This window comes from Podarcis tiliguerta, assembly GCF_965153285.1.
Source record: "Podarcis tiliguerta genome assembly, chromosome: 13".
Taxonomy (NCBI): Eukaryota; Metazoa; Chordata; class Lepidosauria; order Squamata; family Lacertidae; genus Podarcis; species Podarcis tiliguerta.
The window spans coordinates 43,941,254-43,954,794 of NC_139546.1; the positions used below are offsets into that span (position 1 = coordinate 43,941,254).

Here is a 13,541-nt window from a genome sequence, read left to right on the forward strand (position 1 = left end):
GATTTGTTGGTAGAACTTTGTCAACACCCTGCAAATACAGTGAGGTTTTGTTTAATGGGTAAATTAAACAGTGCACAAAATCTAGATAGGAGAGATTCACCTGCCTGCAAATAAAGAGAGGATGAAGCCAGCAAAGTTTATTTACTTATTTGGGCAATGTAAGAATACTGTGTAATTAAAAAAGCTGTTGCACATTTCTTCATCTCTTCAGCAACCCGTGTTTGTTTTTGCCACCTTGAAAATTTGGGTATCATCAAAAAAGTTCAGTACCATACTACTTGGTAATATGCTTTTCCTATTATTATGCCATCTCTTTTCTCTTTCTCCTACACTCTTTTCTATCTCTCTTTACACAATTAGACTCAAAAAAGCTTATTGTTCATCGACAATATGCACATAGCCTTTATGTACAGATTTCTAATAAAATCTCTCCACACTTTTAAAAAATAAAGTTCTATAGCAATCAATCAAAGATATTTTCTGTCAGACATAGCATATAAGGAATAATTAAAATAATATTAATTAACAGTTACTTACATTGGGGCATCAATGAAGTCCTGGGAAGGGTGTTTCTTGAAGGATAACTTGGGGACTATGTAAAAGATATGAGATGCCATTGCACCAATGACCAGGTCACCTGGCTCATACCACTCGTGTGGGACATGAACAGGATGATTTGTTGCGCATTTAGCACTTTGTCCTTGGGACACTATATTGGGGAGCAACAGAAGCAGCAGAAGCAACATCCTGATGGCAAATACCCTTGTGTGCATGGACTCCCCTGCTTCTCTCGACAGTCTTATTCCTCTCCTCCACCTGATATGAACAAGACAAATTGGGTGGCAGCTGACTCTGTCAATTTGGTACTTTAAAGGACACGTATCCACCTTATTGTTAGCTTGAAGATTGTCGCAACAGAATGCCTTGGATGCCAAACAAGATGCAGTGGTTTGATATGAAAGAGGGAAACTGATAACTGATAAGTAACAGAGCCCTGCCTAGTTGTCTATGGAGCACAGAGGAGCTTATAATCATTTCAGGCTTGCTTGTTGATTCTTTTTTTACACTGTGGCATTTGGAGTTTCAATCAGGTGGGTTGATTATTGTAATTTGAGTAATGATAGGGGAGAGAATCACTTGCGCAGTGTTTTTGGATTCTATGGCACATCAGCAGTAGGGGAACTGCCAAAATATAACTATTATTAATTTTTAAATATATATTTTTATTGATTTACCAATATTGTTCCAATAGCGACCTCAATATCACAATACCAATTTTATCTAATTAATGCAATTATGAATGCCAATTATTTAAATGTCAGTTATATGATTTAATTAAACGTTTCCCCTTGCATGCTAAATTTGATGGCTTCATTCTTCTTCATTATTTCTGTGTTCCACTATGTTAAAAACTTCCATTGCATTCTATCCACATATAGTAATCTCTTAGATAACAGCTACAGTCTTGTGATTTCTATTTGTGTTGGTATATTAGGTAATTTATAAAGTTTCAAGTGAGGAACTTTAAGTGTAGTCCTTATTTTTTCCTGCGTGTGATAATTTCCCCCCATGATGTTTTCCTGTCCATATATGGTGCTGTATCCTTCATTCCTGCAACTGTTGGTGGTTCCCATCATGCCCTGGGAGAAGGGTTATCCCACAGTTTCCAAAAGTCACTGCATCGCTTTGGCCTGCGATTCGGCTTCCAGTAAAAAAGCTGTGTTCCCCACTTTTTTTCCAGCCTTGGAGGAACGGTCTGAATCCAGACCGCAGATAGTGAATCCAAAAGCATCTATTACTGCAGCTGGTAGACAGGACCTGGATCTGCCAATGTAATTATATGTGTAATATCACAAAATCATAGGCAAGGAATGAACCTACAAGGTCAGCAGGATTGAGTTGAAATGGCCTCATCCTTCCCCTAGTACTGGGGCATCCTTCACTCTCCCACCTATGTAACACTGACAAGACATGGTTTGCCATCACATTAACTGAATGGTGGCAGCAATTCTGGATAGCATCCTTGCCTTATCAAGAAGTGGGGGCACTGAATTATAGCATCAATGGGATATCAGATGCACACAAGGCATGATGGAGAACAGCAAGAACTTGGAAAAGATGGATGAGCCAAGCTTGGCGCCTCAGTTACTGCTCACGTCCATGTGCCTGCTCTCACTTTAATATATTGCTCCCACTACACCGAACAACTTTTTACCCGAAGGCTTAAAAAAAAACCCCTAACAATCCCAGCATATCCTGTGGGGGATCTTTGTGAGGGAGATAACCAAAAAGTTGGAGTCTCAAGCAGGTGTTCTTTAAATAAACAATAATGATTTATTTTTTAAAGCAAGGCAGTAGAAGAAGAAGAAGAAGAAGAGTTTGGATTTGATATCCCGCCTTTCACTCCCTTTAAGTAGTCTCAAAGCGGCTAACATTCTCCTTTCCCTTCCTCCCCCACAACAAACACTCTGTGGGGTGAGTGGGGTTGAGAGACTTCAAAGAAGTGTGACTGGCCCAAGGTCACCCAGCAGCTGAATGTGGAGGAGCGGGGAATCGAACCCGGTTCCCCAGATTAGGAGTCTATCGCTCTTAACCACTACACCACTGGTGTATAAGTCGAGAAACTTAGGTTACTTCAGCAATAATAATATGCTAGTTCACTTCAATTCAGTTTCTGAGGTTTGGGCTTTATAATTCGGTTCCTTTCTAAGGCGGTACTTCCCTTCAGTTACCCACCCCTTTAACAAATGCAGCTCCTGAGGTACTTTCAGTAATAGTCTTAAGGGCTCACCCCCCTTCCTTCACTGGGATTTGGAAGTCTCTTCGTTCCTCAGAAGAGTCTCTCCCCTCCAGGTTAGTTTGAGACCTAAGTAGACTCATCTCTTTCAGCTCCTCCTTCTCCTGTCTCACCCTCAGTCTCCCAGCAAAATTTGGTTCTATTACTCCTGCAGGACAATACCCTCAGTCCTTCACTATACACTCGGAGCGGATGTTTTATTCCAGAACCAACTCTCCCTCCTCCACACTCCTATCCTATCTCCCTACCTAACTCCCAACCTCCCTCCTCAACCACCTCAACTCAACCCCACTCTTAACCACAGTCTAACCCCATCTCCCTTGAAATCGGCTCCTTTTAAACTCCCCCACCTGGAACCACAGCCAGTCAAAGGCAGCTGTTATTTATCCATTTGCTGGCAGGAGAAAAAAGTAAAAAGAAATACTTGTGGAACTAACATTTCTGTCACAATAGACACAACATTTTAGAAGGACTGGAAGAAACACTATGGACAGCATATCCGCTACACATTGGAAGAATAAGGATGTAGTTTGAGTGCCTCATTTGCAGTTCTATGAATCAATGTGTCAATACAAATAGAAAATATTAATATTGCAGTTGTTGTATAAGGGATTATTGTTTTTACTGGAATATAATAGAAATTAATAAGATTTTGGAATGCAGAAATAAAGGAAATCATCTAGCATGTGGGGGGGGCACCTAAATTATATGATTCAGTATTTGAGTGCTTAGTATTAGTATTACAATTTGATATTGTTTTAACGATGCTATTATTGGATGGTAATTGAAAATTAATAAAAATTATTATAACAGAAATAGACTTTAGAATCAACTTTAGAAACAACTCATCTGTATTCTTAAAAATGGGCTTACTTGAGATATTCTCTGAGACCTCTCTTTCAAACTGGTTAGAAGTATTATTCAGAAATAAAAGGTTTGTCCTATTAGTGTTACTAATATCCAATGTGGTGCATATCTCTGCTCCTTTTCTTTCTTAAAACTATTTTAAAAAACAAGGGAAATGGCTGTTTTAAACTTCTCCTTTCTCTATTCCTCAGCTGCCTTGTGGGTGAGAGATAAAGAATGTAGAGCCCTTAACTATTTCACAATGTTTTTTGTTTCTGGTACGCTTTTTTTGTCTTCAAGATGAATTTGTAGATACCATGAAGTAATTGATAAGAGACTTTTTATTAGCAATCATTTATACACTACATGTACAACGTTGATCAACTGAACTTAACCATTTCTAAATGAAAAGGCTGAGAGTTTTGCTATTAAGATTCCATTTGCTTTAAATATACAGTAACACATGACAGGTTAGTATAGTGGTAAGTATCCCCGCCTGTCACACGGGAGACCGGGGTTCGATTCCCCGATGGGGAGAGGCAGCAATGTTTAAGGGACGCGGGTGGCGCTGTGGGTTAAACCACAGAATAGAGGGCTTGCTGATCGGAAGGTCGGCGGTTCGAATCCCCGTGACGGGGTGAGCTCCCATTGCTCGGTCCCAGCTCCTGCCACCCTAGCAGTTCGAAAACATGTCAAAGTACAAGTAGATAAATAGGTACCGCTCCAGTGGAAAGGTAAACGCCGTTTCCGTGCACTGCTGTGGTTTGCCAGAAGCGGTTAGTCATGCTGGCCACATGACCCGGAAGCTGTTCGCCGGACCCCTCGGCCAGTAAAGCGAGATGAGCGCCGCAACCCCAGAGTCGGTCATGACTGGACCTAATGGTCAGGGGTCCCTTTACCTTTAATACACGACAGGGGTGTATGGAGTGTTAGGTATTGGTAGTAACTCTAGCGGGGACCAAGTCGTGCTCCTTCTGGGGTAGTTTGTCTACCTCTGAACCCCACCCCTTCACTCAGTTCTCACCTGTGGCTCCTAGAAATTGTCAGCTTGCAACAGCGGCCACATTCCATGAATCAGATACAACTGGCTGGCTCCCTAAACCAGGTGAGGGCAGCCAATGGGCCTGAATTCCTCAGTCTGTAAGGGATTTCTCTGCATGCAAAGAGAAGACATAGCAGATAAGAGCAAAAGTGGGCCCAATGCTTTAAAAAGGTGGCTACTGCAGGTGCTGTAGAGGGAAATGAGGGGCAGATGGGTCTCAAAACCTAGGAAGGGAGCCCACCTAGGAGATGGAAATTTTGAACCTAAACCTCCACTGCTTTACAGCATTACTCATTTGTGAAAAGGTTTTGGGTGTAGAACCTGAGGAAAAATCTGAACCCATTGCCTTTGGGACATCTTTGGCAGACAAAATAGTTAAGGAGCAAACTCTACAAAGATCCAAAGCAGGAACTCGGAAAGTGATACCCGCCACGAAGTCCATAAGACTCAACAGAACCACAAATTCCACTGTCATTTATACCTTTCTTTGGGTTAGCTGCTCTTTCTTGTTCAGGTCAGGCCTCACCACAATAATGTAGCATTTAGGGGAAAAAATGCAAGCCAGTAACCCAGCACCAGAAGCAAAGATGGAGAAGATCTCCACAGCCGCCATGTATTTTCCTCTGGTGCTCAGATAAGTTGGAATGAAGGAGAGCCAAACGCTGCAGAAGACCAGCATGCTGAAGGTGATGAACTTGGCTTCGTTGAAAGTGTCAGGCAACTTCCTGGCTAGGAAGGCCACCGTGAAGCTGATAGTGGCCAGGAAGCCCATGTAGCCCAAAACACAATAGAACATGGAGACTGACCCTTCATTACAAAGAAATATGATTTCTTCAGGCATTGAGTGCATGTCCACATCTGGGAATGGGGGAGAGGTTGCCAGCCAGAGGACACAGATTCCTACTTGGACAATGGAGCAGGAGAAGACAATGGAACACGCCAGTTCTTTGCCTACCCATTTCCTCATATTGGATCCTGGTTTGGTAGCCATGAATGCCAAAACCACCAATATGGTTTTGGCTAAGATGCTGGAGAGGGCCACAGAGAAGACAATGCCAAAAGCAGTTTGTCGGAGAAGGCAAGCCACCATATTAGGACTTCCAATAAACAACAAAGAAGAGAGGAAACACAAGAGGAGGGAGATAAGGAGACCATAGGTGAGGCTTCTGTTATTGGCTTTGACTATGGCTGTATTGCGATGCTTAATGAAGATGCCAAGCACCAGAATTGTGATTAGAGCGAATAAAAGTGCAGAGGAAGTTGAAACAATGGCCAATGTTTCATCAAAGGCTAGGAAGTTTGGAATCTTAGGAATGCATAGATACTGGCCACTGTTTGGATACTGATCAGCTGGGCAACTGACACATGTATCCATGTCTGAAAATACACAAACAGTGTGTGACAATTTGAAGTAACCAAAAGTATTCTTAAGAAATCCCTCAGCACTAGTCCATTTAGCATAGTGTTTTCTACGTCAGAATGTATAAGAGCTTCAAGCCCCAATGCTTTTGTACTAGGTGTATCAAAAATAAAACTTTTGTATCAATTCTGGAATTTTCCACATGGGTAACCTCTTTTTTTTCTTTATTGTCTCCCTGCTTTTTCTTAGAGCCACATAAACAGTACAACAAAATGAGAAATTCATTACAGCTGAAATCTTTGGATCTCAGAAAAGTGAGTTTGATAACAGTTTCACCCTATTGTCAAACAACCTTATTCTTAGAGTAGAAAACACCACTTCTATTCCACCCTAATTTTGTAGAAGTTGGAGGTAAAATATATTAGCTTCCACTTAAAAAAGAAATCTTCAAGATGCTTTAAAGATCAAAATATATTGATGTTATATATAAACAGTGAGAAGAACACATCTGTTAATTGAAGCCTTCTCTCCTGCAGCAGTTTAATGTCAACAAAATTGCCAGGAGCCCAGAGGTTCTGCAGTATCTCAAGATGTCATCTCTAACCTTTCTCATTTGAAATCATTCCTTCTGGACATGGATCACAATCATAGCAGCAAAACTTCTCCCCCTCCTTCTTTTTCTTCCCGTAACCAGGATGGCAGTTGGCATTACATAGAGAAAGCGGTGGCACCTATCCAAATAGATAGGAAGAGTTTAATATTATGATATTGTTTTGGGGAATTTATCAAATATCCACTATCAGGTGATTTAATACTAAATAGGAGGACTAATAGCGTGAAATGATCCGTAGGTACACAAGTGGCACATACAGTGGAGTAAAAAGCTGCTGTTCTAAGCATCATACAAACTTAAGAAGATATCAGTATTCCCATACCTTAGTGAAGCGTCTGTTCCATTTGATTCTGTCTTCATTAATGATGAGCTCTTTCCCTGGAGGGGCCTGAGGATCCAACCTGCCCACTTTGATTCTGACATAGGAATTATTTGGGAAAGTGACCAAGTTGGTAATATCAAAGCCAGCTGCTAACTCTCCATATTCATTTAATGCAATTTCATCTCCAGCACTATTGTTGAATGAGATTCTCTGCAGGAATGAGTGGAGCTAAGTGGAAAGAGAATCAAAGTTGAACACTTCAGTTCACAACGAAGAGCATCCATATTTTAGTTGCACATAAAGGAGGAGTAGGAAATCATGAATCAGTGCCAATTCAACATTCAACAGACTTGCATCAAGATGGAGCGACCATAGTCCTGCTTGCCTGAGACCAGCCTTTGTCTGTATCCAAGAAAAGGATTGAATTTGAGAAGTCATGTAAGAGAAGAGATGGAAGCTTATGTTCTCAAAAGATAGGAATGCAACAAGAGAACATCGGACTGGACCTTTCCATAGTTTATAGAGTGGATTTAAGCACGGTTGGATGTTGGATGCAGAGGAGTGGTAGGAAGCAGCAGCTGGAGAACCCGAAAGGGACACCCCAAGGAAAGGAGGCTCAGAGCCAGGGGATTGGTGGTGGGATGACAAGGAGTGGTCAGTGGGAGAAGAGGGAGCAGTAAGAAGAAAGAGGTGTCAGAAACAGAAGAGGCAACAGGGTTAAGGGAGCAGGAAGAGGCTGTGCCATACTGAAATCCACACTCAAAGGGAGAAGAGGAGAAGGGAGAAACGCAGGGTCTAGAGACAGTGATCAAACAGTTGCTAGCCTCTTCTGGGGACCGTCCAGTGAGGCCAGAAACCCCTGGTGGTTGACAGACAGGGAAAGATGAGGAGTTGGGGATGGGGCTTTTCAGGACTTGCCCAGGTAGTGCCAGCTCCCTGGTGGGCTGCTCTTCTGTTTTCTTTTGGATATGAAGATCCCTGCAAAAGCCAGTGCCTGGTATTGGGATCCTGGTTGTTCTCCCTCAGAATTATGCGCTCAGGGCCCCCAATCTTACACCACTGGGTAACGAATTCCTATCTTTCATACAATAAATTTACTTAAGGTTCATTTTTAATTTCTTAAGTTTTATTCTCTTATTTCTTTACTGATGATTAAATCCCAACTATCATAATGTACCAATGCAGTGAATGCTTTGTAACAGAGAACAATACCTGCCAAGGTTCTACATATTGAGTAGAGAATCTTCCCCCAGCATCTCTCCTTTCGCGGATGACTGCAGCCAAGTGCATTCTATTTAAGGCATGTGCCAAAGCATAGACAGCATTATAGATACTGTAGCTGTGGCCAGTCATGCTCATTTCAAAAAATGGTGCAGGAAGGCTCTCCAGCATTTCCTGTCCAGTACACACAGTTTTTGAGAGAGTGGAATTTGAAAGTGAACAACTGAATGCATCTTCCCAGAAATCTTGGATAAAACCATCTGTCTCTGTCCAATGAGGGTATACACTCTGAAGAAAGTCTTGAAAGGTGTCAATCTCCTTGGAGTGAATTGCAAAGGATATAGCACCATGGAGCATTTGTATTTTAATATTAATTTTTTTTTGAAGGCTATATAATATGAAATCAATTTGGGTAGTTGTAATCCATACTTTCCCTACATGGGACTTCTTTTGAGGAAATAGTAGCTGAGTTAACTCCATTATGATTAAAGCAAATGACAACCATATACTAGATCTACTTTCTCCATGTAGAAGAATTACATTGGCTCTGCTGGTTGTGAAAGTTGGTAACAAAATCCTTGAGTCCTCCAGCATTTCTAGTAAGTTACTGTTATAATGTATATTGGGTTTAACGCTTTCTGTGAATGCCGAACAGATACCATTCTTGAAAAGCATTGGCTCAATGTTCTGCAAGAAACGTTCCCCAGCTTCATTAGCTGGAGTGACGAGCCCAACCCATTTCCATCTGAAATGCAGAAGTAACTGGATAATTCCCTGATACTGAAGGTCTTCATTGGGGACCATGCGGTAAAAGGAAGGGAACTTGGTTCCATCATTTATGGCTGGTTCAAATAAACCATATGAAATCTGGAAAAAGCAAAAGCCAAACATTTCCAAGTGGAAACAAGAACTCCTGATACTCCAATTTATTCAAATATAAACACGTGCACGCACACACACTAAAAATATTGAATATATATTGAATCTGTATGCCAAGTTTACCAAGTTTAGGGACAGCACCAACCCCAGCTTACATAGGAAAACACAGATAACCTTGCTCCATGTTTTCTGTTGATATTTATTATTATTATGGCATCATTACAGCTTCATTCTTGTACATATTGATTGTATCCAAGAATAGGGGAGCATTTGGGGGAGGATCTTCCAGCAAGCTGTGATGGAGGATTCCTGAATTCCATCACTGTCCGTACGTTCCGGAATCAGAGGCTGAGATGGGAGTAATCAGCAGTCCTACATTCCCAAGGCTGGGGAGTGGCAGCTCATCCGCAGATTGTCCAACACTTGGCCCCAAATTCAGAAGGAGGGGCTGGGGGCAGCTGGGTGGAAAGCCCGGAATCTTTCTTGGCAACTCTCCAATTAGCAGCAAGCTTCCAGTTCTTAAAATGAAAAACTTGATTTAAGTTTTGGACATGATCTGAGTGAAGGGGAAGAAACTACTCTTCTAATTAATTCATCCACTGAGGTGCTAAAAAGGATTCGAACGGAAAAAGGATAAACATCTATGTAGACTTGGTATGTTGGAACTGAAAGTGTGTGTGGGGGTTGAGCCTCCTTAGTTATTATATTTCGTTTTGCTATGCTATGTGGCAAAATCCTCCTCTGAAAGAACCAACAGCCTGATTATTTATAGCAAGCGAGACTGTGTGGAAATAACAATTATTCAAAGGTGGAAAACCAATTTCAAAGTATTTGGCTGCAGATATATTTGGAAGAGGATAAAGAGTTTCCCAACTTTGATTTGGAGAATGACTGGAGAGATGCAAAAAAAACCTTGGGAAGTTTGCCTGGAATTAGAATCGGAATGACGCAGCTCCAACTAAATGAAAGTGGATCAGCTTGTCAAATTAAATGCAGAGCCTTTTAATATCTTAATTAATATTTGCATTCCCAGTTTTATATGGCAAAACCTTCCCTGGACAGGTTAACCATTTGAAGGACACCTGGTCTTAAAAGCATTGGGCAGATGCCTTGCTTTGATTTTATCTGGACTGACTTGGCTGCTGCCCGAGATCAGTAGATTTTTGGACTGGCTTGGAGGAAGCATCATTTTGTGAAGAGACATCGTGAACATACAGAGGGAACTCGGGATGTAAATTCCACACGGAATATATTGTTTTGTTTTATCTTGCTTGTTCAGAGGCTGTGAAATGTAATAAGTATTAATATTGGAATGATTTATGGGAACTATCGTGAAAATTATGAAAGCAGTAGAAGTATGAGATGATCAGTACAACCTGCCCCCCAGCCTGAGAACATGGGAAGATACCTCCAATTTTTTTTTATAATTTGGCATGATATTTGGACTGTTTGATGGTTCAATAATATGTATAATCTGGAATATTTAATGTAATTTTATTGGATTGTTAAAGTGGAAAATTTAATAAATATTATTTTTTTTAAAAAAAGAAGAATATGGGAGCATTTATAATGGCTCATGTTAATATACTAAGTGGATGATTAAGCAAAATTCCAAGATGGAAGTGGAGTGATAGAAATTGTTGATCATGTACTTTTGATCTGTAACCTTTGTAATGATTGTAGGGAGCAGTAGATTCTCTACCTATTAAGAACTCTCTCAGGAAGATTTCCTGGGAAATCCTGAAGATCTCCATTACATTGTGCATACTATTCATCTCTGAGCACAAAACCAAATCATATAAAATATCAGTAAAATATAAAATACTGTACCAGCACTATTTATAACAACTAAAATGAAATACTACAATGCAGCAGAATAGCACAATGCTGACACCAGTGTGGTGTAGTGGTTAAGAGCAGTAGTCTCGTAATCTGGGGAACCGGGTTCGCGTCTCCGCTCCTCCACATGCAGCTGCTGGGTGACCTTGGGCCAGTCACACTTCTCTGAAGTCTCTCAGCCCCACTCACCTCACAGAGTGTTTGTTGTGGGGGAGGAAGGGAAAGGAGAATGTGAGCTGCTTTGAGATTCCTGAAGGGGAGTGAAAGGCGGGATATCAAATCCAAATCAAATCCAAACCACTATATAATGCTATGAAATGACACATGACAAATGCCAGAACAAAGCAAGAAAACACTTTTTCAATTAGCCTCTGAAAGTGAACAATGTTGATTAACATCATACTTTGGGAAAGGACTATCTTGATTTTTAAGGGGAAGAATATTTTTAGTTAATGTGTTCTCAGCTATTTTTGCCTATGAATCCAATGTCAATGTCCTATATTCAGTAGCTCAGAGGAAGCCAGTGCAGTGCGTTCAGGATTGATGAATATGAACCAGTCTAGGTGCCTCCTTTACAAACCTGGCAGCTTTACAGAAATCTTCTATTGCATCTATTAAACACAAATTGCCCTTCTTACATACATTGTTGGATATGCATATTATGGCCCTTTTACTTTGTCTATTTCCCCACTCCATATTTATGAATCAGTAGATTCCTAATGCAAGGAAAGCATGAAATCTCTGTTTTTCAAAATCCATATTCTACCTGTGGAATCTTGAAAGGACCTAAGACGTTTGCCATACACCAGGAGGTATCAGAGCTGAGTCCCCCAATGACTCCTATGACATTTTTCTGGATGCCACACCTGTAGTTGGGAACAAAGTGATGTGATTTAAAGATCAGGTCCAGAGTGTTTCGGTAGGTCATCTTTGAATCATAATAGCTATCATAGATGTGGAAGCCGAGAGAGACATTGGGCAACATCCTGGGATTCTCGTTGATCTCATCAACAGCAAAGACTAAAGCCAGGATTTGCTGGTAGTACTTTGTCAACACCCTGCAAATGAAGTGAGGTTTTGGTTGATGGGAAAATTAAACAGAGGATGAAGCCAGCAAAGTATATTTACTTATTTGGGCAATGTAAGGATACTGTGTAATTTAAAAAGCTGTTGCATATTTCTTTATATCTTCAGCAACCCATGTTTGTTTTCGCCACCTTGAAAATTTGGTTATCATCAAAACGTTGACTACTATATTATTTGGCTATATGCTTTTCCTATTTTTAATGCCATCTCTTTTCTTTTTCTCCTACTCTCTTTTCTTTCTGCCGTTATAGATTTGGTGTTTTTAAAAAGCTTATTCTTCACTGACAATATGCACATAGTCTATATGCACAGAGATTTTGAATAACATCTATCCACACATTTAAAAAATAAAGTTCTAAAGCATTTCCCCCTTCAAATCAATCAAAGTTATATTCAGTCAGATACAACATATACGGAATAATTAAAATAATATTAATTAATGGTTACTTACAGTGGGGCATCAATGAAGTCCTGGGAAGGGTGTTTATTGAAGGATAATTTGGGGTGTATGTAATAGATATGAGATGCCATTGCACCAATGACTAGGTCTCCTGGCTCATACCACTCATGTGGAACATGAACAGGATGATTTGTTGCGCATTTAACACTTTTTCCTTGGGACACTATATTGGGGAGCAGCAGAAGCAGCAGGAGCAACATCCTGATGGCAAATTCCCTTTTGTGCATGGACTCCCCTGCTTCTCTCTACACTGTTATTCCTCTCCTCCACCTGACCTGAACAAGACAAATTGGATGGCAGCTGACTCTGTCAATTTAGTACTTTAAGGGAGATGTATCCAGATTATTGTTAACTTTAACATTGTCACAACAGAATGCCTTGGATGCCAAACAAGATGCAGTGGTTTGATATGAAAGAGGGAAACTGATAACTGATAAGTATCAGAGCCCAGCCTAGTTGTCTATGGAGCACAGAGGAGCTTATAATCATTTCAGGCTTGCTTGTTGATTCTTTTTTTCCACTGTGACATCTGGAGGTTCAGTCAGGTGGACTGATTATTGTAATTTTAATAATGATAGGGGAGAGAATCACTTGTGCAGTGTTTTTGGATTCTATGACACATCAGCAGTAGGGGAACTGCCATAATATTACTATTATTATATTTAAAATATATTTACTTATTGATTTACCAATATTAATCCAATAACGACCTCATTATAAGAATACCAATTTTATTTAATTAATGCAGTTATGAATGCCAATTATTCAAATGTCAAATTATTTAATTTTATTAAATTGGCCCCCATGCATGCTAGAAATGATAGCTTCATTCTTCATTACTTATTCGTTCCACTATGTTAATAATTTCCATTGCATTCCGTGCACACATAATAATCTCTTAGATAACAGCTACAGTCTTGTGATTTCTATTTGTGTTGGTATATTAGGTAATTTATAAAGTTTCAAGTGAGGAACTCTAAGTGTAATCCTTATTCTTTCCTGCGTGTGACAATTTCCCCCCATGATGTTTTCCTGTCCATATATGGTGCTGTATCCTTCATTCCTGCAACTGTTGA

General features: G+C 40.3%; 1 protein-coding gene across 1 annotated transcript; it reads right to left on the reverse strand.

The window, feature by feature from the left end:
- Positions 1–5,046: 5,046 nt before the first annotated feature.
- LOC310662267 (vomeronasal type-2 receptor 26-like) lies at positions 5,047–6,060 on the reverse strand (the record flags this gene model as incomplete). The annotated part of the gene is made up of 1 exon (XM_083409046.1): positions 5,047–6,060. The coding sequence occupies one exon, from the start codon at positions 6,058–6,060 to the stop codon at positions 5,161–5,163; it is 900 nt and encodes a 299-aa protein (XP_083265172.1). The 3' UTR covers positions 5,047–5,160.
- Positions 6,061–13,541: the final 7,481 nt, after the last annotated feature.